Below are 19,392 nucleotides of genomic sequence, written 5' to 3' on the forward strand. Positions count from 1 at the left end.
GGGGGGGGGGCTAGCTGGCAGAAGAGCGAAGCAGAGCCTTTTAGGGGATGGCTGCATGTGCCCCTGTATCCCCGACAGGAAAAGGGCTGGAGGACTGGGGAGCAACGATCCCACGATCGGGTGAGCTGGAAATGTTTGGGGGGAATAGGAGGAGAGGGGATTGCGCTTTGAAATTTCGATTGCCATGTTTTTAATATTGATGTTAGCGTTGTGATCTACGCGTGATGTGACCCGCCCCGAGCCTGCTTGTGGGGAGGGCGGGATATAAATCAAATAAACCATAACCACACCAACCACATTCTCCATATTCGCTGACAAAAACAGAACCAAGCACAAAGCTCTCAAGGTGAACTCAGAGCGCTCCTCTTTCCTGTGCGTCCAGCCGCAGTTGTGTCTTTTCTTGTGTTTCTTACAAACTGGCCAAAAAAGCCCCCTGCTTTTATATTTTATATTTAAAATATATTGTTTTATATTGCTGGCTTTTGCTGTAATAAATTGGATTTGGAAAAAGCCCCCTGCCCCCTTCCTCTGCAAAAAGTCCACCCCTCAGCCCAGCTCCACATCCAGCGCTTGGCAGGGCAGGTGCCCTTCTAAGGGCCAAACTACAAGTGACGCCTGACACAGGTTGGACACTTGTCAGCTTCCCTCAAGTAAATGTAGGCCGCCTGGAGGAATGTTGGACAAGTGAGTTGAAAAGCCTGTTGGACAGCAGTCGGAGGGCCAAGCTGCAAGACCAGGACGCCTACATTTCCCAGCCTCCTCCTTCCAGGCTTGGGGGGGGGGTCTCTTCCTTCTGACAAGCCCTTGTGATCGCCCTCAGCCATTATTTCTTACTTAATCAGCTCAACTACCCCCCCCTTGCATTTTTACTACTTCCTTGACTTTGCAGCAGGAATAAAAGTCCAGATTCTTAAAAGAAAATTTTGCAGGAGAAGATCAGCCAGGGATGCATGTTGCCCATTAAAGCCCCCCCCCTTCCCACTCCGTCCGTTCAGCTCCTTGTAGAAAGACACCGCAAGGGTTAAAGGCAGCGACTCTGCATACCTAGAGAGGATGGGGGGGGGGGTTTGGAGGAGTGGGGGGGTCACTTCCTGCCAAAATACCCCCCTCAAACTGGGAAGGTGGCCTTGATGCATGTATCAGCCTCACCTCCACCCAATTCCCTGGTTTGGATGAGCCCCTGATCTCAGCCTCCCCTTCTGCTCTTGCTCACCTGGACAAAGAAGGAGGCGGAAGATCCAGGGGGTCCTGGCCGCTGAGCCCCGAGATGGAGAGCCGGGCCGGGGAGTCCCAGCCAGAGACCGGCGCCCAGGCAGAAGGCTTCCTCCAGAGCCAGGCGGGGGACGTGAAGCGGGAAGAGCAGGTGAGCGACTCCACCTGGGACCCCCAGAGATGCGGGGGAGGCTGTCCGCATGGCCCCCTCCCCAGGACTTTGCAGGAAAGCATCCAAGGAAGAGCCCACTCGGCCCCCTTTCCCAGGCATTCCCCGGCCCCCTTCCTTTCCTGACCCCTTTCCCTCTCCCTTCTCTGCTGTTTCAGGGACCATTGGATGGAGCAGAGAACGTGGTGGCAGTGCCTACGCAGAGATTAATATTTGGGCAGGTCACGCAGAAGGGAATGGGAAGCGCCCCTTTGCTGGGTGAGGAAGATGTATTTAATCAGGGGCTCCTTTCGGCCTAGTTTCCTTCTCCCGAGTAATCCTGAAATCTGAGGACTACTCGTCCATCCCTTTTCAGTCTGCAGAGAGGGGACGCTTGTTTGCCCTGAGCTCCTCTTGCAATGCAATAAGGTGCAGCAGCCAGGCCAGGCCAGCCCTTGGGATTCCAGCCAGGAGGCGGCAGGAGAGAGAGGCCTTTCTTAAAAGGAGCAGGTTGTGAAACGTGTGTGAAGAATAATTTATTCCTTTTAGTTTTTCCTTCCCAACAGTTCTCTCATGGAGCTCTTTCTCCCCGTGAGAACCCACTGAATGGCCCCTGTAGGCTGTCTCCAGATAATATCTATTTTATTTATTTATTAGAATAATTGTATGCTCGATGTATTGTCGAAGGCTTTCACGGCCGGAGAACGATGGTTGTTGGGGGTTTTCCGGGCTGTGGGGTTTTCCGGGCTGGGGGTTTTCCGGGCTGGGGGTTTTCCGGGCTGGGGGTTTTCCGGGCTTTTCCACACTGTGACACTGAGAGATCTCTGTCTTTTGGTGCTACACCTCTGAAGATGCCAGCCACAGCTGCTGGCGAAACGTCAGGAACTACAATGCCAAGACCACGGCAATACAGCCCGGAAAACCCCCAACAACCATCAATTGTATGCTCCTTTCCATCCAAATATGGTCCCCAAGGTGACACAGAACAAACATTAGAGCATTTAAAACATTAAAATTGTCTTTATAATGCATTTATAAATATTCAAAAATGAAATGAAAACATACAGACACAATAACAGCCGTTGTTGGCCCTGGACTGCCTTGAGGAAGGAGCAGGGCCTTGGAGGTGGTGGCTCCAAGATGATGCCACTGTCTTCCCTGGAAACCTAGAAAAGTTCGTTCCCTTTCTGCTTTTCACAAGGCGGTTGTGGCATCTCTTTTGGAGACTAGTTGGGGCTCTCCTCTTTTATTTGTTAAGTTAACTTGGTCTTGAGGCCTTCTCTTTTGTGATTCTCATTTCGGGAATGATTTTAATTACTGCAGATCATCTAGTTTTACCTGGAAATAGAAGCTGTATAAAGAAGGGGCTGATCTGATCTCCCAGGGAGGGGGTTCCACAGAGCAGGGAGAGCTATAAGAAGAGAAGGCACATCTTCTCCGGACACAATGAGATCTGTCCCCTCTACATGTCTTTACTGACCTAGGGCATACATGTAGGAGAAAGAGACCTCTGAGGCATAGAAGGCCCAGGGTTTACAGGGCTTTAACAATGAGGGCTAAATACCTTTCCCCCCGCCCTTCCTTTGTCTCCATGGCAGGCCCTGGAAGGATGTTGGGTGGATATTCTGGGCCTTCCCTTCAGTGTGATGGAGCACACACACCCTCTGTGCCACCAAATCAGGTAGGGGAGGAACCAGTGCGGAGAAGGGATGGGAGACCCCAGGGGCCTCGTCCTCTTCACATCCCTTGTGTATGAAGGATTCTCTTTCCTTCATTTTTATCAAAACTACTGAAAAGAAGGACTGTGAGAGTCACAGGAAAAAAGTTTCTTTGGTTCCTCTCAGAGAACTCCTGGCTTGTTGTCTTTATGGATCCTTGCTGACGAGAAAATATTTCCTCCATCTTTCAGGTTCTGGTGACCTTTGAGGATGTGTCTGTGGATTTCTCGGAGGAGGAGTGGGCGCTGCTGGATCCGGGCCAAAGGGCTCTGCACAGGGAAGTCACGGAGGAGAATTACGGGAACCTGGCCTCTCTCGGTACGGCTCTCCCTTTCTGTTTGTTAGTCGAATTGCTCCTGTTATCTGTCTGTCGCTGGATGCTAGGGAAGTCAGCAAGCATGTAAAATAGAAGACTTACTGTTCTCTATTTATTGTAAAATCGATTTTTTCATTATTTGATGGGAAGCCCTAATGAGAATGCTAAAATCTGTTTAGAACTGTTCAACATTGGCGGGATGTGTCCAAACATGCAATTCCTCCGCTGGAATGAGATTTCTGCTTGCAGACGAGAGTGCGGCGATTTCCGCCGGTTCCAGCGGTTCCCACAGCACAGTTCAGCTTTGCCTCTGTGCTTGTTCTGAAGAACAAAACGTGGTGGCCTGTGGCAGGAAGGGGAAGTGGGAGGGTCCTGCTCTATGAAGTCCACAGATGGTTCCCTGATGGGATGGGGTGATGCTGTGCCTACCGGCTGGTTTGCAAGACCTGGACATTTTTTGTGGCTGTATGTGCCAGTGCAGCTGTAGCATAGTGGTTAATTGGTTGGGGTACAAATCAATACTCTGCTAGTTTGACTCCCACTACAGCCATGAACTCTGCACGTGGCCTTGGGTAAGCCACTCCTCTTGACCCCAGTTTCTCCGCTGTATTGTGGGAATAATAACAACATTGACTTTGTTCACTGTGTTGAGAGGGACACTAATGTGCCTAGAAAAATGGTATATAAGTGCAGTTATTACATAAACATAGTTATTAAATCGTTTGTGTATTTTTACTCTTCCAAATAAGGGTTTGTGTTTCCTAAACCTGACTGTGCCTTCTGGCCAGAAGAAGAGGAAGATCTATTCGGACACGTCTCGAAGGAGGGAAACAGCTTGGCAGGTAGCTACTGAGTTGTGTAGTGGGAAATTTTCACTCTCTTTTTCTTAGTTGGAAATACGTGACATTACAAGCAATAACTGATGTTCCTGATGAGTCCCCCTGGCAGTCTTCAACCCTATATCTAACTTCCAAGTGGCCGTAATGTGCAGATAATTAAATTTCCAAGTCAGTGCTACTTGGGAACAAAACAGATGTTAGCAGAAAAATCTGAATATCAACAAAAATATATTGACGGTTTAAAAACAAACAAACAAAAGAAAAGGATGTTGTTTTCCCATGCAAAACTTACTTCATCACTCATCACATCAATCTGAGTTTTAAAATTTGTACTCCTTGCCCTTTGTTTGCCTGTACAGCTGCCTTTCGCCTTTGGTAACTAATTCTGTGGCTATTTTTATTGTGATGATTTCATGCTGCCGATGGGTTTTTGGGTTAATGTTTAGAGTGGGGTGGTTTATTCTTTTAATGAACATTTGCATTTTTATCTCGCAGACACCCCCCAGCAAATTTGTTTACAGGTGCAGTATTAAAAAAATGTTTTCTATTTTTTTAAAAAAGCTCTTTTCCCTTTCTGAGGCTATCCAGGACTGCTTCGAATCCCAGCAATAATTTTTTCATTCCAAAGCAGGACTCGTGGTTACCTCCGCTGACCTCCCCTCCTGCCTCGAAGAAGGAGAAGACCCCTTCGTGCAGGACTCTCAGCAAGGAGCGAGAGCAGCAGGTGATGGTGAGTACCTTCTTTCTTTTGGATCAGGTGATGAATTCTCCTTGTAGATGTGACTCACTTTTTCTCATTGCAGAGTCTTTGCTCAGCACACGTAATGAAATTTGTGCTCTGGAGCCAGGCAGCATGTGTAAACAGGGGTCAGCTTTTTTATTCCCATTGCTAGAGAGATTCCCCACTCCGAACCCTGATCATTATGGGCTGCAAATGCTAACAGGAATCATGGCGGAAGGAGCTGCTTTGGGTCTGGCCAGAGTCTTTGGCCACCAGGCTGGGAGTGAGTGAGCCCTGGCTCCAAAGACCTCTGAAGACCCCTGAGAAGCAAGTAGGAGCAGGAGAGGATGAGGAGATGGCATCAGCTGTGTGGGGGGGAATAAAACGGGGTGACGGGCCGGTCAAAAGAAGGAGAAAGGCAAAGTGGGGGCAGAAGGAGGAGAGAAGGAAGTAGGAACAGAGGAAGCAGACAGCCTGAAGGCTGAAGTGGGCTGAAGGTGGGTAAATGGGGGAAGCAATAGGATTCTCGCCTTCCCCAAAACATTATTAGTTAGTAAATCCAACCTTGGAGAACCCAGAATGGGGGGAAATGCCTGGGGCTTGGAGAGGACTTCAGGGGCAGCTCCAGACCTCTACGTCCTACTGTTAAAGAATGCATCCCCTCCTTGTCTTCCTTCTCGCTGTCCCTGCCCAAGAGGTGGAGGGGAATCCACGTGTGGGAGGGAGGGCTTGCCCCACTTGTCAGAAATAACTTCCGACTGGGGCTGGTACCAAGGAGGAGATAGTGAGAGATATCTAAGAGAGAGAGAAATAGTATGCCTTTGAAAACAAAGCCATTCACAAACTTTCATTCAGCATTCTCAAGGTGTCTGGCCAGGACTGGAAAGAAGAAGTCTACTAGGGAAGATTTCTGCTATGCTCTCGTTGAGGCCCTTTTCTCACTGCATCTAATACCCCTATAGGCTGTCCCTGGGGCACCATTGACCAAGTGGCTGCTTCCAGTTGCATGCCAACCCTGGCATATGTACCTTGGATATTTGGCTGTACGGATACCTGGCCACAGTTCTTTTCATATCCATACTTTCTGGCTAGATGTGTGATTTGCTACATGCCCCCATATGGAACATACTATACCTTTCCTCTTTCTAGCTGTGGTTTTAGTAACTGATAGGGGCGGTGTGTGTTTGGGTGTGTGTGCGTGTTCCCTCTCTCCCCAGCACGTTAAAAGTCTGAAGTTTCTACTTTGTGTGGATTGAGCAGCCAGGTGCATAGGTGAAATACTTTTGACCACAGTCTGAGATCCTTTAAAAGGAAAAGATCTTTATTCCCTAATATACACTCTCCGTTCCAAGGTTGCCAACTGTGGGTTGGGAGATTCTGGAGATTTGAGGGTGGAGCCTGGAGAGGGCAGAGTTTGGGGAGGGGAGAGATGCTGACAGGGTATAATGCCATAGAGCCCACCCTCCAAAGCAGCCATTTTTTACAGAGGACTTGATCTCTGTAGCCTGGAGATTACTTGTATCTCTGGAAAGGCTCCAGACCCCACCTGGAGGATGGCAACCCTACTCAATTCACTACTCAATTCAACCCTACTCAATTCACTAGAGCATTAAGCTTTGAAATGTTATATACAAAGTGCCACATGGTATTACAGAATTGATCAAAGAAAATTAAACATATGGGGCTAAGTTGTACCCTCACAGGTGTTACTTTGACATTCCCTTCTCTGGACGTAAGCCTGAAGGAACTTTTGAGAATAGAGGCTGTTTAATGGAATGATTTATCCTGATTTATATCTCAGATTCTGGTTCTGCTCAGAAACTTCAAATAAGACCTTTTTAGAGAACCTGCTTCTTCGTACAATTTATTTTGTCTAAGTTTTCCTTGTTTAACCCTTTCCTTCAAGAGGCACAGAGACTTCCTTTAGAGTTCACTGTTTATACTTTCTTGAAATAAACTCTACTCTTCTTAATTAAGCAAGATACTAAAATATGAAGGCTTATTAAAATGAAACCAATAATTGATGAAGATAGGCTTGCAATAAAAATAAATATCTTAACATTTCTCAATGAAGCTAAGAATGATTTAAAATCAGATCATACTGAAGTCTACTATGAAGTGCATTGGAGTCTCAAAACACACAAATGCATGCATCTCTCACCGAAATCTTCTTCAAGAGATTTCCTCCATCAGAATCCTAGCTTCTTACCTGGGTGACATCTTTTATGATAATTGGCATCTGGTATCTATAGACATATCTCTTAAGTTCCTCCACATGTGACAGTAATATAAAAATATGATTGGTCTTCGATTGAGCTGATTCTTCAGATTTTCCATCATGTGACATGTTACCAAAGCCAAGTGTAACTCATTAAAGTTTGTTAAAAAGTTAAGAAGAGCAGATTATTAGTGGTCCATTCTAGCAATTAAAGAATCATTAATCTGCTACTGTCCAACTGCCTTTATTTAGTTGTCAACTTATAAAAGGAACAGCTGTGTTTATTACACAGCCTGCTAACAAACGACATTGAAGTCCATCCAAAATTCACTAGAATCCACATGTATAACTGAGTATGTTGTGATTTAATCCATATTCCCACTACAGCTGGTATAGGACAACTTCATTTACTTTTCCCACCCCTTGGCTTCGATGCAGCTGACAGGGTCTTCAGGCCTTATAACCCTTCCTGCTCCAGGTGGGAGGGTTGGGCTTCTTTGATCTTTTACTCCCTCTTGCCGCTGGGATTCTGCAATATGGTGTCCTGGATTGGTTTTCATGAAATTCAAAAGGTACACAAGGAGCAAGTTTTACATAATACACAGTATTCTGTTCTGGTCACCCCTGTTTGTAGCTGAATTGTTGGAGGGGGACCTGGAATAACTAAACAGACTGCATCATCTCAGAAAGGGAGGTAATAATAATGAGAGGAATGGACTATATTTAAGCTGCCCTGGAATTTTCTGTACCTCTAGGGTCATGTGTGGCTTTTTTAAAAAAGTCGTGCTTATGATAAGATCCTAGAGGGGTACATGGAATGCTAGAATTAGCCTCATGCGAAGCGAATGGAAAGAAGAGCTCTCAATGGAACTAAAGGGCTTCTGAAAGGTGCTTTACAGAGAAGGAAATGAGAGAGGCGATCAGTTGCCATTAATACAAAAGCATCCAATGTGCAGATTTAGGCCTGTGTATTTAAACAACTTGAATAGCCCAAGTAAGCCTGATCTCATCAGATTTTGGAAGCCAAGCAGGGTCGGCCTTGGTTAGCAATTGGATGGGAGACCTCCAATAAAGACCAGGGTTGCAGAGGCAGGCAATGGCAAACCGCCTCTGTTAGTCTCTTGACATGAAAACCCCACCAGCGGTCGCCATAAGACAACTCTCTTGAAAGCACTCTCCACCCACTTAAACAATGGCACAAGTGCTCTTGTGTGTATTCTTGTGAAGTCACTTACAGCATCCAGTATTTGTGTTGCAAAACCTTTTGAGATTACTAATCAACATTACTAGTCAATTATTAATGATATTAGGGGTGCATATATTCAGACATGCAAATGGAATTTCTTATATGTTATCTTCTTTGATCTCTTACTCTGAATTTTTGACAGTTTGGCTCTTTAATTTAAAATGAGAGCCAATTTAGTGTAGTGGTTAAGAGTGGCAGGTCTCTAATCTGGAGAACCGGATTTGATTTCCCACTCCTCTGCTTGAAGCCAGCTGGGTGGCCTTGGGTCGGTCACAGCTCTCTGGAGCTCTCTCAGCCCCACCCATCTCACAGGGTGAGTTTTGGGATAATAATAACACACTTTGTAAACCTCTATAAGAGTGACATATTGTCCTGAAGGGCAGTCTATAAGTCAAATGTTATTTTAAAAGGTTGGGGACTCCCTATTTCTTTTTTCTTTTTTAAAAAAATTATTTAATCAGTTGCCATATGTAACTACAACAAGTAAACAATAACCATTTGTACATTAACAGTCAGCTTTCAGATTAAACAACAACTATTAGTTATGCCAAATAATCATATGGAGAATTGTATAAGTGATTAGACATTAGGTCAACAAAAAAGAGAATTATACTCTCTTAGTATCCAAACCACTCATAGAACGAGGCATGTATCTGACTATCTGTCGATGAATGTTTTTTCTCTATATATTCCAGTACGGGCTGCCAAGTTTTGAGAAAGGTGGAGTCATAATTAGTGTTTCCTGTCATTTTTATTTGGTCTGCAATCTTTTCCATTATTAAATAGTTCCAGATTTTCAAATACCAAGTTGTGATCTGTGGGACTTTTTTGTCTCTCCAGCAGGCAGCAATAGTTGTTTTAGCCGCTGTCAAAAGTATGGTTATCAAATTTTTCTGAGGTGTTGGCATATTTAAATCATGCCCCAAATTTAGCAAAATTGCTTCTGGTGTTAATGGTACTGAAATGTCTGTCATTTCTAACAACAACAACAACATTCGATTTATATTCCGCCCTTCAGGACAACTTAATGCCCATTCAGAGTGGTTAACATTATTATCCCCACAACAAAACACCCTGTGAGGTGGGTGGGGCTGAGAGAGCTCCAGACAGCCATGTCTAGTCCAAGGTCACCCAGCTGGCTTCAAGTGGAGGAGTGGGGAATTAAACCCGGCTCTCCAGATTAGAGTCCCATGCTCTTAACCACTACACCAAACTGTGGGTGTAATATAATGTGGGTAACTTCTCTCCAGAATTTCTGAATTGCTTCAGAGCTCCACCAGCAGTGGTAGAAAGTTCCTCTCATCTCACACCCCTTCCAGCATAGAGAGGGGAGTTCTGGGTTGATGTGATTCAGTTTGGGCGGCATAACATACCACCTTGTTAAAATTTTAACCATCCGTAATTTCATATTAATGATTCTGGAATTTAGAGTGTGTAAGAATGCCAAATCTCCGCCCACTGGTCTTCACTTAATTCCTTTTGACAATCTCTATGCCATGCTTTTTGGTACACTAACGATTTCGAGTTTGTGGCTGAATTTAGGATGTTATAAAACTTGGCAATCAGTCCTTTTGAACTACCTGTGTTTAGATCTATTAAGTTCTCAAATTTTGTACTGGGTTTTGTTATTGAACCTTTAATTTCTGGTCTTTCTATTAGATGTCTCACCTGAAAGTATTCAAACCATGGTATGTTAATGTTTGCTTTACTTCTAAGGGAGCATTCTCACTACAAAAGTTGTTACTTAGAACATCAGTAAATTTTGTTAAAGTTCCTAATTTCCAGTTGGGAAATAAATTAATCTCTTTTGCTGGTAGGAACCAGGATTGGTTCAGAAAGGTAGAGCGTTTGGAATGGAGACTCCTACTTCTTTGCAATGCTGGGCATTAATGACCCTGTAAATACTTACCTACTTCCCTTACACCTAATATTGTTTTCTTGGACTAGAAGTTGCCCTTGCAGTTCCCAGGAACAATCTACCAAAAATGGGCCTTTAGGATGGAGGATGAATGGAGTACATTCATTAATTTCTGTCTCTATTTCTTCCTAATTGGATTTATCTCCTTATTTCTTCAGGTGATAGGAGGGAGCAAAAGAAAGAACAACAGCACAGAAAGAAAATCAAAGTAACGCAGAAGCAGCAGAAGAAATTTGCTTCATTGAATAGAGCGCATGTCAATGAAATTGACCTTACCAGCCATGACAAAATCCACACGGGGGAGAAACCATATAGCTGTTCTGAGTGTGGAAAGAGCTTCAGTAGAAAACAATCCCTGGGTTCCCATCAAAGGATCCACACAGGGGAGAAGCCATATAAATGTTCTGAATGTGGAAAGAGCTTCACAGTAAAGCCATCACTAGTTTCCCATCAAAGCATCCACACCGGGGAGAAACCATATAGCTGTTCTGAGTGTGGAAAGAGCTTCAGTAGGAAACAAACCCTGGGTTCCCATCAAAGGATCCACACTGGAGAGAAACCGTATAAATGTTCAGAATGTGAAAAGTGCTTCACAAACAAGTCATCACTAGTTTCCCATCAAAGAATTCACACTGGAGAGAAACCGTATAAATGTTCAGAATGTAGAAAGGCTTTCAGAAGAAGCTCATCCCTTAATTCCCATCAAAGAATCCATAATAGAGAAAAGCCATATAAATGCTCAGAGTGTGGAATGAGCTTCAGAAGCAGTGGAGGTCTTACTTCCCATCAAAGAATCCACACAGGGGAGAAACCATATACATGCTCAGAATGTGGAAAGAGCTTCACAGTCAAGTCATCATTAGTTTCCCATCAAAGAATCCACACAGGGGAGAAACCATATAGCTGTTCTGTGTGTGGAAGGAGCTTCAGACAGAAAAAAAACCTTTCTTCTCATCAAAACATCCACACAGGGGAGAAGCCATATAAATGTTCAGAATGTGGAAAGAGCTTCAGAATCAACAAATCCCTGATTTATCATCAAAGAATCCACACTGGGGAGGCACCATATACATGCTCAGAATGTGGAAAGAGCTTCACAGCCAAGTCAGAACTTGTTTCCCATCAAAGCATCCACACAGGGGAGAAACCATATAGCTGTTCCGAGTGTGGAAAGAACTTCAGACAGAAAAAAAACCTGGTTTCCCATCAAAGCATCCACACAGAGAAGAAGCCATATAAATGCTCTGAATGTGGAAAGAGCTTCAGAGTCAGCACATCCCTGGTTTACCATGAAAAAATCCACACAGGAGAGAAACCCTATAATTGCTTAGAGTGTGGAAAGGGTTTCAGGAATAACTCAACCCTTGCTTACCATCAAAGAATCCATACTGGAGAGAAACCATACAAATGCTCAGAGTGTGGAATGAGCTTCAGTAGAAGTAGAAGTCTTACTTCCCATCACAGTATCCATACAGGGGAGATGCCGTATAAATGTTCTGAATGTGGAAAGAGTTTCACAGCAAAGCTATCACTAGTTTCCCATCAAAGAATCCACACAGGGGAGAAACCATATAGCTGTTCTGAATGTGGAAAGAACTTCAGACAGAAAAAAAATCTGGTTTCCCATCAAACAACCCACACAGAGGAGAAGCCATATAAATGCTCTGAATGTGGAAAGAGATTCAGAGCTAGGAAATCCCTGGTTTACCATGAAAAAATCCACACAGGACAAAAACCATATAAATGCTCAGTGTGTGGAAAGGATTTCCGGCAGAACTCACAACTTACTTCTCATCAAAGAATCCATACCGGAGAGAAACCATATAAATGCTTTCAATGTGGAAAGAGCTTCAATACAAGTGGAATTCTTACTTCCCATCAAAGAATCCACACAGGTGACAGACCATATAAATGTTCTGTCTGTGGAAAGAGCTTCAAAGACAAGTCTGCCCTGGCTTACCATCTAACTATCCACAAAAGGGAGCTCCCATTTAAATGCTCTGAATGTGGAAAGGGCTTCAGATCCAGCACACGCCTTATTTCCCACCAAAGAATACACACAGAGGAGAAACCATTTAAACACTGAGAATGTGGAACAGCTAACATGCGCAACTCAGAGCTTGCTTTCCACCAAAGAATTCACACAGAAGAGATAACATATAAATGCTCAGAATGCGGGAAGGCTTTCATGTGTAGCTCAGATGTTGCTTTCCATCAAAGAATCCATACCGTAGAGAAACCGTATAAGTGCTTGGAATATGGAAAGCTTTAGGAGAAGTTCAGATCTTTCTAATCATTAAAAAAACAACAACTTCACAGGTGACAAACCATATACATGCTCAGAATGTGGAAAGGTTTTCACACGGAGGTCAAACTTTGTTTCCCATCTAAGAACCCATACTGGAGAGAAACCATATAAATGCTTGGAATGTGGAAGAAGCATTATGCTCAACTCATAACTAGCTTGCCATCAAAGAATCCACACAGGAGAGAAACTATATAAATCCTCAGAATGTGGAAAGAGCTTTAGAGAGAGCTCTTGTCTAGTTTTTCATTTAAAAAAATCTACACTGGGAAGAATCTCTACAATTGTTCTGAATGTGGAAAGAGCTTCATTTATGGATTAAGTCTTACTTTACATCAAAGAATCTACAAAGGAGAAAAACCATAGAAGCTCCCAGAATGTGGAAAGAGCTTCCATCAACGGTCAAGTTTTACTTCCCATCAGCTTGCCACTCTGCACCACGGGGCTCTTATCCCCTATCAGTTTATACAATTTATTGAGGCCAAGGTGCAAAGAGCATCTGAGAATGGCAGGAATGTTTAACTTCACAGAAGCTGATGAGATGAGAAACTTGTAGTCATTAATTTTGCATAGACTTTGTTAAGATAAAAAATAAGAATGAGCTGGGCAATGAGGTGATTTATGCTCACCCGTGCAGTTTGATGGATCCAATTGGATTCCAGAATGCCCTGTGGGATCCGATGCCCCCTGGCAGCTCGTTGGATGAGCTGGTAGAGGATGGGCATCCTCGTCTCTCTGAAGCCATCAGTGAGATCACTCCCCATCATCCTCTCTGCTCCCGAACCAAAGTGGCCCCGTATCTATATATACAATTTATTGAGGGACATGTGCAAAGGGCGTCTGAGAATGTCTAACTGCACAGAAGCTGAAGATAGGATTCAAGGATACATGTATTGGTGGAGGGCCAAAAGAGATTCAAATGTATAAGAAACCTGTAAACACTAATTTTCCACAGATTTTGTCAAGATAAAATATAGGAAGAATGAACTATTTTATATACTTTAAGAAGTTGTTTCAAACATAGATAACCATATCTGTTTTTGAAGTTTGCCACTTTGGGGTCAGGAAGGAATTTTCTTCCAGGCCAGGTTTTGGAGGTTTTTGCCCTCCTCTGGGCATAGAGCTGACTCCTCTGTGCCCCAACCGTGCACAAGTGAAGGCAGGGCAGGCACAATGGGTGGGCCGGGCATTGCCAGCTCCTCTGCCCCCAAATCACAGCCAGGGGAAGGCAGGGCAGGGTGGGCTTTGCATTGCTGCCACCTCAACTCCCCAGTTGCAGCTGGGGAAGGGCCAGGTGGGCAGGACTGGCATTGCTGCCCTGATAGTGGTCAGGCAAGCAAGGAGGGGGGCTGGGCATTGCCATCTCCTCCACGCCCTGATTGCAGTCAGGGGAGGGCAGGGCAGATGAGCCAGGCATTGCCGCCTCCTCCGCACACCAATCATGGCCAGAGGAGGGCAGAGCAGGCAGGCCTGGCATTGCCACCTCCTCCATGTCCAGATCACAGCCAGGGGAGGGCAACATGGTTGGAGTGGACATTGCTACCTCCTCCGCACCCTGATCATAGGGGAGGGCAGGGTGGGAGAACCAGGCATTTATTCCTCCTCCATGCCCAGATCGCAGCCGGAGGAAGGCAGGGTAGGCAGGCCGGGCATTAGTGCCTCCTCCATGCCCCAACTGAGGGCAGGGCAGGGTGGGCGGGCCAGGCATTGCCGCCTGCTCTGTGCTCAGGTCATGGCCAGGAGAGTTCAGAGCGGTCAGGATGGGTGGGCAAGGCATTGCCTCCTCCTCCAAGCCCTGATCACGGCAGCGGGAGGGGAGAGCAGGCAGGCTGGGCATTGCCACCTCCTCTGTGCCCCAATCATGGCCAGGGGAGGGAAGGGTGGGCAGTCTGGGTATTGCCTCCTCCTCCACACCCCGATTGCATTTGGGGGAGGGTGGGTCAGGCATTGCTGCCTATTCTGCATCTGGATTGCGGCTGGGGTGGGGGCAGCACAGGCGCGCCGGGCCTTCTCGCTGCCTGCACAAGATTAAAAGGTGAGTCGTCATCAGTATGGCTCACCTTTTATATTGTAGTAGATGTTCTAATCAGTTAGTCAAGAATGTGAGCCTTTTGAAGCAAGGCAATGAGTTATTGTTAGGAGATGGTTCTGAAACCCTCTGCTTCTTCCTAGTTGTCCTGACTTGTTTATCTTTAGGTACTTCTTTGGACCCGTGTAATTACTGTCCTTTAATGATCGATGTAGTTAATAACAATTTCCTCTGGATTGGGCTGATATTGACTGCTAAATAATCATTTTTTAATAATAAAAGCTTGGAATGGAAGCAAAGATTCTATCATAGTATTACATGTCTACAATACTCGGTAATGACTTCTTGCCAGGAGTTGAATGATTTGATAAAGGAAACTTTTAGGTGGGTAGCCACGTTGCTGTGCAGTAGAACAGCAGGATTTGAGTCCAGTGGCACCTTAAAGACCAACCAGACTTTCAGGGTATAAGCTTTCGAGAGACAGATATCTGAAGAAGGGAGCTCTGACTCTCAAAATTTTACGCCTTGAAAATCTTGTTGGTTTCTAAGGTGCCGCTGGCCTGAAATCCTGTAGATACAGGAAAGCTAACAAGACACTTAGGGCTTCTTAAGCGCACGCCTATATCTGAATCAGGCCTTGGCTGGAGCCTTCAACAACAAATGGCTGTCTAGCTTTTTGAGATGCCTTCTCAGCTGGCTTCTTTCAGGAAAACAAGCCACTCAGGCGTTGGGGGAAATTCAAGGGCAGCTGGGGGCAGGCAAATTTTCTGGAAGTAAACTGGCCCGGCTTAAAATTAGAACCTTGGAGAAGATGACATCCATGTCGGATTTCCATGTTTTCCGGTAACGGGACTGTCCGTGTAAAGAATTTGTGCTGTTTCACCATTTCTTTGGGAGGTTCCCCCAAACAGCAAGTTCGAGAAAATCCAAAACTCCCCAAAGGGAAGGAAAATGGATTTTACTCCCAAACCAGTAACATCCTACCCAGCAATAAGCAATTAACAGTAAAAATGTCCCCCCAAAGCTCAGACCAGAAACGATAATGAAGATTTTTCTCAGTGTAAATCCGTAGTGAGCCCTGCAGGCTATACTACTGTGTACTGTCTACTGCTGCAAACATGCTCCTACTGGGCGGTTTCTGCATCGTTTAACATGTCATGTTTAACAGCGTACCCTTTTTTTCAGCTTGGTTTTCTACTCTGAATCAGAGATCTGCCTGTTTTTTTTTCAAATTTCTGTACTCTGCACCCTATTATGGGCTCTTAATAATGGGAAAGAAGGAAGGAAGGTTTTGGTACTTGGAAGAGAAAAACCTTCTGTCCACCATAGTGGAGCAGCCATATCCAGGGCGCATTTTTACAGAAGCATCCTTAAAACACAGTGATGAACAACTTGGATATGTGTATCTAACCGAGGCAGTGTGGTGTAGTTGTTAGAGTGTCAGCGTGGAATCTGGGGCAGCCAAGTTCAGTCCCCCACTCTGCCATGGCAGTTCTCTGGGTGACCTTAGGCCTGTCACATTTTTTCCAGTCTAGTCAACCTCACAGGGTTATTGTGAGGATAAAATGGAGGAGACAGTTGTAAGCCACTTTGTCCCCATTGGGGAGAAAGGCAGGGTATAAATCAGGGTATAAATTGTAAATGGCCTCCCTCCCCTGCACATAGACACACACAAACGACTCATAATCTGGAAGGAGGCCTGAACACATACCAAGCAGCACTTCCGAGCAGGACTGGGAAGTCAGAGCCTGTGGCTCAGAGTCAGAGCATCTGCTTGGCATGCAGAAGGCCTCAGGTTCAATCCCCGGCATCTCCAGGTAAAAAGATCAGGTGATGGGAAAGGCCTCTACCTGAGACCCTGGAGAGCAGCTTCCAGTCTGAGCAGACAAGATTGATCCTGATGGATCCAGAGTCTGATTAAGTAGAAGGCAGAGCCATATACTCAAGACTGGGGTCCCACTCAGCTATGAGTCACCCAGGATCTATGCAGTGTGCTATGCAACGTTTCCTCACCTGTCCTGAGACAGATGACTGCATCTCAGGAAGGTTTTCTTGTCTGACCTTGACCATTTCAAGGCAGGCAACTCGTGATATGTGACAGAGAAGCTGGCTCCCTCTCAGACTCAACTTCAGTGGACCTTGGACTATACACGATCACCATCAAATAACAAGCAGTTCATTTACAGAAACTGAGCAGTCGATATTGCAAGATTCAAGTCCAGTAGCCCCTTCATATTGCTTAGTCAATAGACCAACATCTCAACCTTCTCTTCCTGCCAGAAGACCTATGGACCTCGCAGCCTTCCAAGGGGAAAATCAGAATAACAATAACATTTGAATTATATACTGCCCTTCAGGACAACTTAACGCCCACTCGGGTTTACAAAGTGTGTTATTGTATTGTTGAAGGCTTTCACGGCCGGAGAACGATGGTTGTTGTGGGTTTTCCGGGCTGTATTGCCGTGGTCTTGGCATTGTAGTTCCTGACGTCAAGCACCAATCCATATGCAAAAGAACCTCCTCAGGATACAGTGAAGCCTCCCGCCATTAGCATTCCACACCCTGGGAAACTCTTACAGGATGACTCAGCTCAACCCCACCCCTCCTGAGTAGATATAAATGACCTGCCAACATCTTTTCCACACTGTGACACTGAGAGATCTCTGTCTTTTGGTGCTACACCTCTGAAGATGCCAGCCACAGCGGCTGGCGAAATGTCAGGAACTACAATGCCAAGACCACGGCGATACAGCCCGGAAAACCCACAACAACCATGTGTTATTATTCTCACAGCAATCACCCTGTGAGGTGGGTGGGGCTGAGAGAGCTCCAAGAGAGCTGTGACTGATGCAAGGTCACTCAGCCAGCTTCTAGTGGAGGAGTGGGGAACCAAACCTGGCTCTCCAAATTAGAGTCCTGCCTTGATTAATACCACTGCCAAGCTCACCTATAATAACAATTAAGCAGTGATTAATTATGTGTTTGCTATAGGCAGTTTACAATTGCTTAGTAACTTTGAGAAACTGTGTTTAATTACACTGAGTACTGAAAGCAAGAGTTCAGAGCTTTGTCTCAGAGCGGGACCACAAGTGACGCCTGACACAGGTTGGACACTTGTCAGCTTCCCTCAAGTTTTGATGGGAAATGTCGGCACATTCTGGTCTTGAAGCTTGGCTCTCCGTCTGCTGTCCAACGGACTTTTCAACTGTCACTTGTCCAACATTCCGCCAAGCTGCCTACATTTCCCGCCAAAACTTGAGGGAAGCTGACAAGTGTCCAACCTGTGTCAGGCGTCACTTGTGGTCCCGCTCTCAGAAGATAATGGTATAACAGCATTGTTTGTTTGCCAGATACATTCATCCAGGAAGGAATTCTTAAAAGGTAACATACCCGAGACAATGGCTTCTCCTGTAGTGTCACAGGTGTGCCACTGTGATAGGAGCTGACTTTGCACTAAAAAGGTGACATGAGCCAATCATATTGTAATTAAGTACACTGCTATTGTCCTGTCATCGTTGCTATAAAAAGTGCTGCTCAAGGGAGGAGCCAGACGGAAACAGTTTTGTGGGGCTTCTAAGGCCTGGTTTCCCTCCCGCTGTTGCAACAGCGAAATAAATCTAACCCTCTTCTTACTCCTGGCCTCCAGTGTCTTACTTGGTGTGGCACTGGAGGAGACAGCCTTTTTCAGGCCTGGCACTCTTGACCATCACACCAAACTGGCTCAGCACCTGAAGCTGCAGGGCCCAGAGAGGCTGAGAAGCAGACGGCCCACAAGCTCTCCCCTGCGTCTCTCCCTGGGGAGGTTCCTTCCCTTACCGGACCAGGCTGCATAGCAGCTGTTTCAGTCCTGCCCTAAAGTGGGCCCAGTCCAGGACGTCCCTTTACCTGCAAGGGAGGGTGGGAATGCACACATTCTCCGTGCTCGCTGACGAGGCCACGCACCCCATAAAAGAAGCGCAAGGCCTAAATGTGAACTCACCACACTCCTCTCTCTTTTGCTCCCTGTTGCAGTTGTGTGTCTTCCCAACTGGCCAAAACACACACACACACACAAACCCTCTTCCACTGCAAAACGTGTATTCCTCAGCTCAGCCTGCTGCATCTAGCAGCCCTCAGGGCAGGTGCCTTTCTCAGGGCCAAGCTACAAGTGACGAATGACACTTGAACGGCAAGTGTATTTCTCCCTGTTCACTTGCCCTCCACTCAATCCACTTGCTGTTCAAGTGTCATTCGTCACTTGTAGCTTGGCCCTCAGACTCCCTCCAGTGCCTTGAAATCCCCTGATGTCAGTCCACAGGTTTTCCCTGACTGTCTCTTCCAGCAAAAGAGTTTGGAAATGGCTCTTCTATAAGCAGTCAGGCCTGTTTTTATAGCCTGGGTTTTTGCGCAGGGATGAGGTTTTAAGTGCTGGGTGTGAATTAACGTTGCTTAAGCCCTTCTGGTCGCCCTCTGCCCATTTGTCTTCCTTACCCCCCCCCCCTTTTGCATTTTCACCTCCTTAACTTTGAAGCAGGAATAAAAGTCCAGCTTTTTAAAAGAAAATTTTGCAAGGGGGGGGGGGAGGCAGGGATGCGCATCGCCCATTGAAGCCCACCTTCCCCCTCCGTCCTCTCAACTCATTGCAGAAAGGCCCCCTAAGGGTTAAAGGCAGCGAGTCTGCCTGGCTGGAGAGAATGGCGGGGGAGGAATGGAGGAGTGGGGGGGTCACTTCCGGCCAAAGCT

The 19,392-nt window shown here is 45.9% G+C and overlaps 1 protein-coding gene across 2 annotated transcripts; it reads left to right on the plus strand.

The window, feature by feature from the left end:
* Nucleotides 1-1,124: 1,124 nt before the first annotated feature.
* On the plus strand, nucleotides 1,125-14,950 carry LOC129329122 (zinc finger protein 260-like). Of its 2 annotated transcripts, XM_054978550.1 has the most exons (6): nucleotides 1,615-1,639; nucleotides 2,959-3,041; nucleotides 3,270-3,396; nucleotides 4,144-4,236; nucleotides 4,862-4,963; nucleotides 10,495-14,950. In XM_054978550.1, exons 1-6 carry the CDS (start codon nucleotides 1,618-1,620, stop codon nucleotides 12,420-12,422), a joined length of 2,355 nt encoding a protein of 784 aa, XP_054834525.1. In that variant the 5' UTR covers nucleotides 1,615-1,617; the 3' UTR covers nucleotides 12,423-14,950. The 2 variants fall into 2 exon arrangements, with proteins under 2 accessions (XP_054834527.1, XP_054834525.1); XM_054978552.1 differs by lacking the exons at nucleotides 1,615-1,639; nucleotides 2,959-3,041 and adding an exon at nucleotides 1,125-1,363.
* Nucleotides 14,951-19,392: the final 4,442 nt, after the last annotated feature.

Source organism: Eublepharis macularius, chromosome 4 (genome assembly GCF_028583425.1).
Source record: "Eublepharis macularius isolate TG4126 chromosome 4, MPM_Emac_v1.0, whole genome shotgun sequence".
In the NCBI taxonomy this organism is placed as follows: domain Eukaryota; kingdom Metazoa; phylum Chordata; class Lepidosauria; order Squamata; family Eublepharidae; genus Eublepharis; species Eublepharis macularius.

Bases quoted from the DNA above. Each gene is read 5' to 3' on its own strand.
- LOC129329122 (XM_054978550.1), top strand. From the start codon at position 1,618: ATGGGAAGCGCCCCTTTGCTGG. The intron at 3,042-3,269 runs GTAGGGGAGGAA...TCCATCTTTCAG, and splicing joins CCTCTGTGCCACCAAATCAG to GTTCTGGTGACCTTTGAGGA. The intron at 3,397-4,143 runs GTACGGCTCTCC...CTTCCAAATAAG, and splicing joins CGGGAACCTGGCCTCTCTCG to GGTTTGTGTTTCCTAAACCT.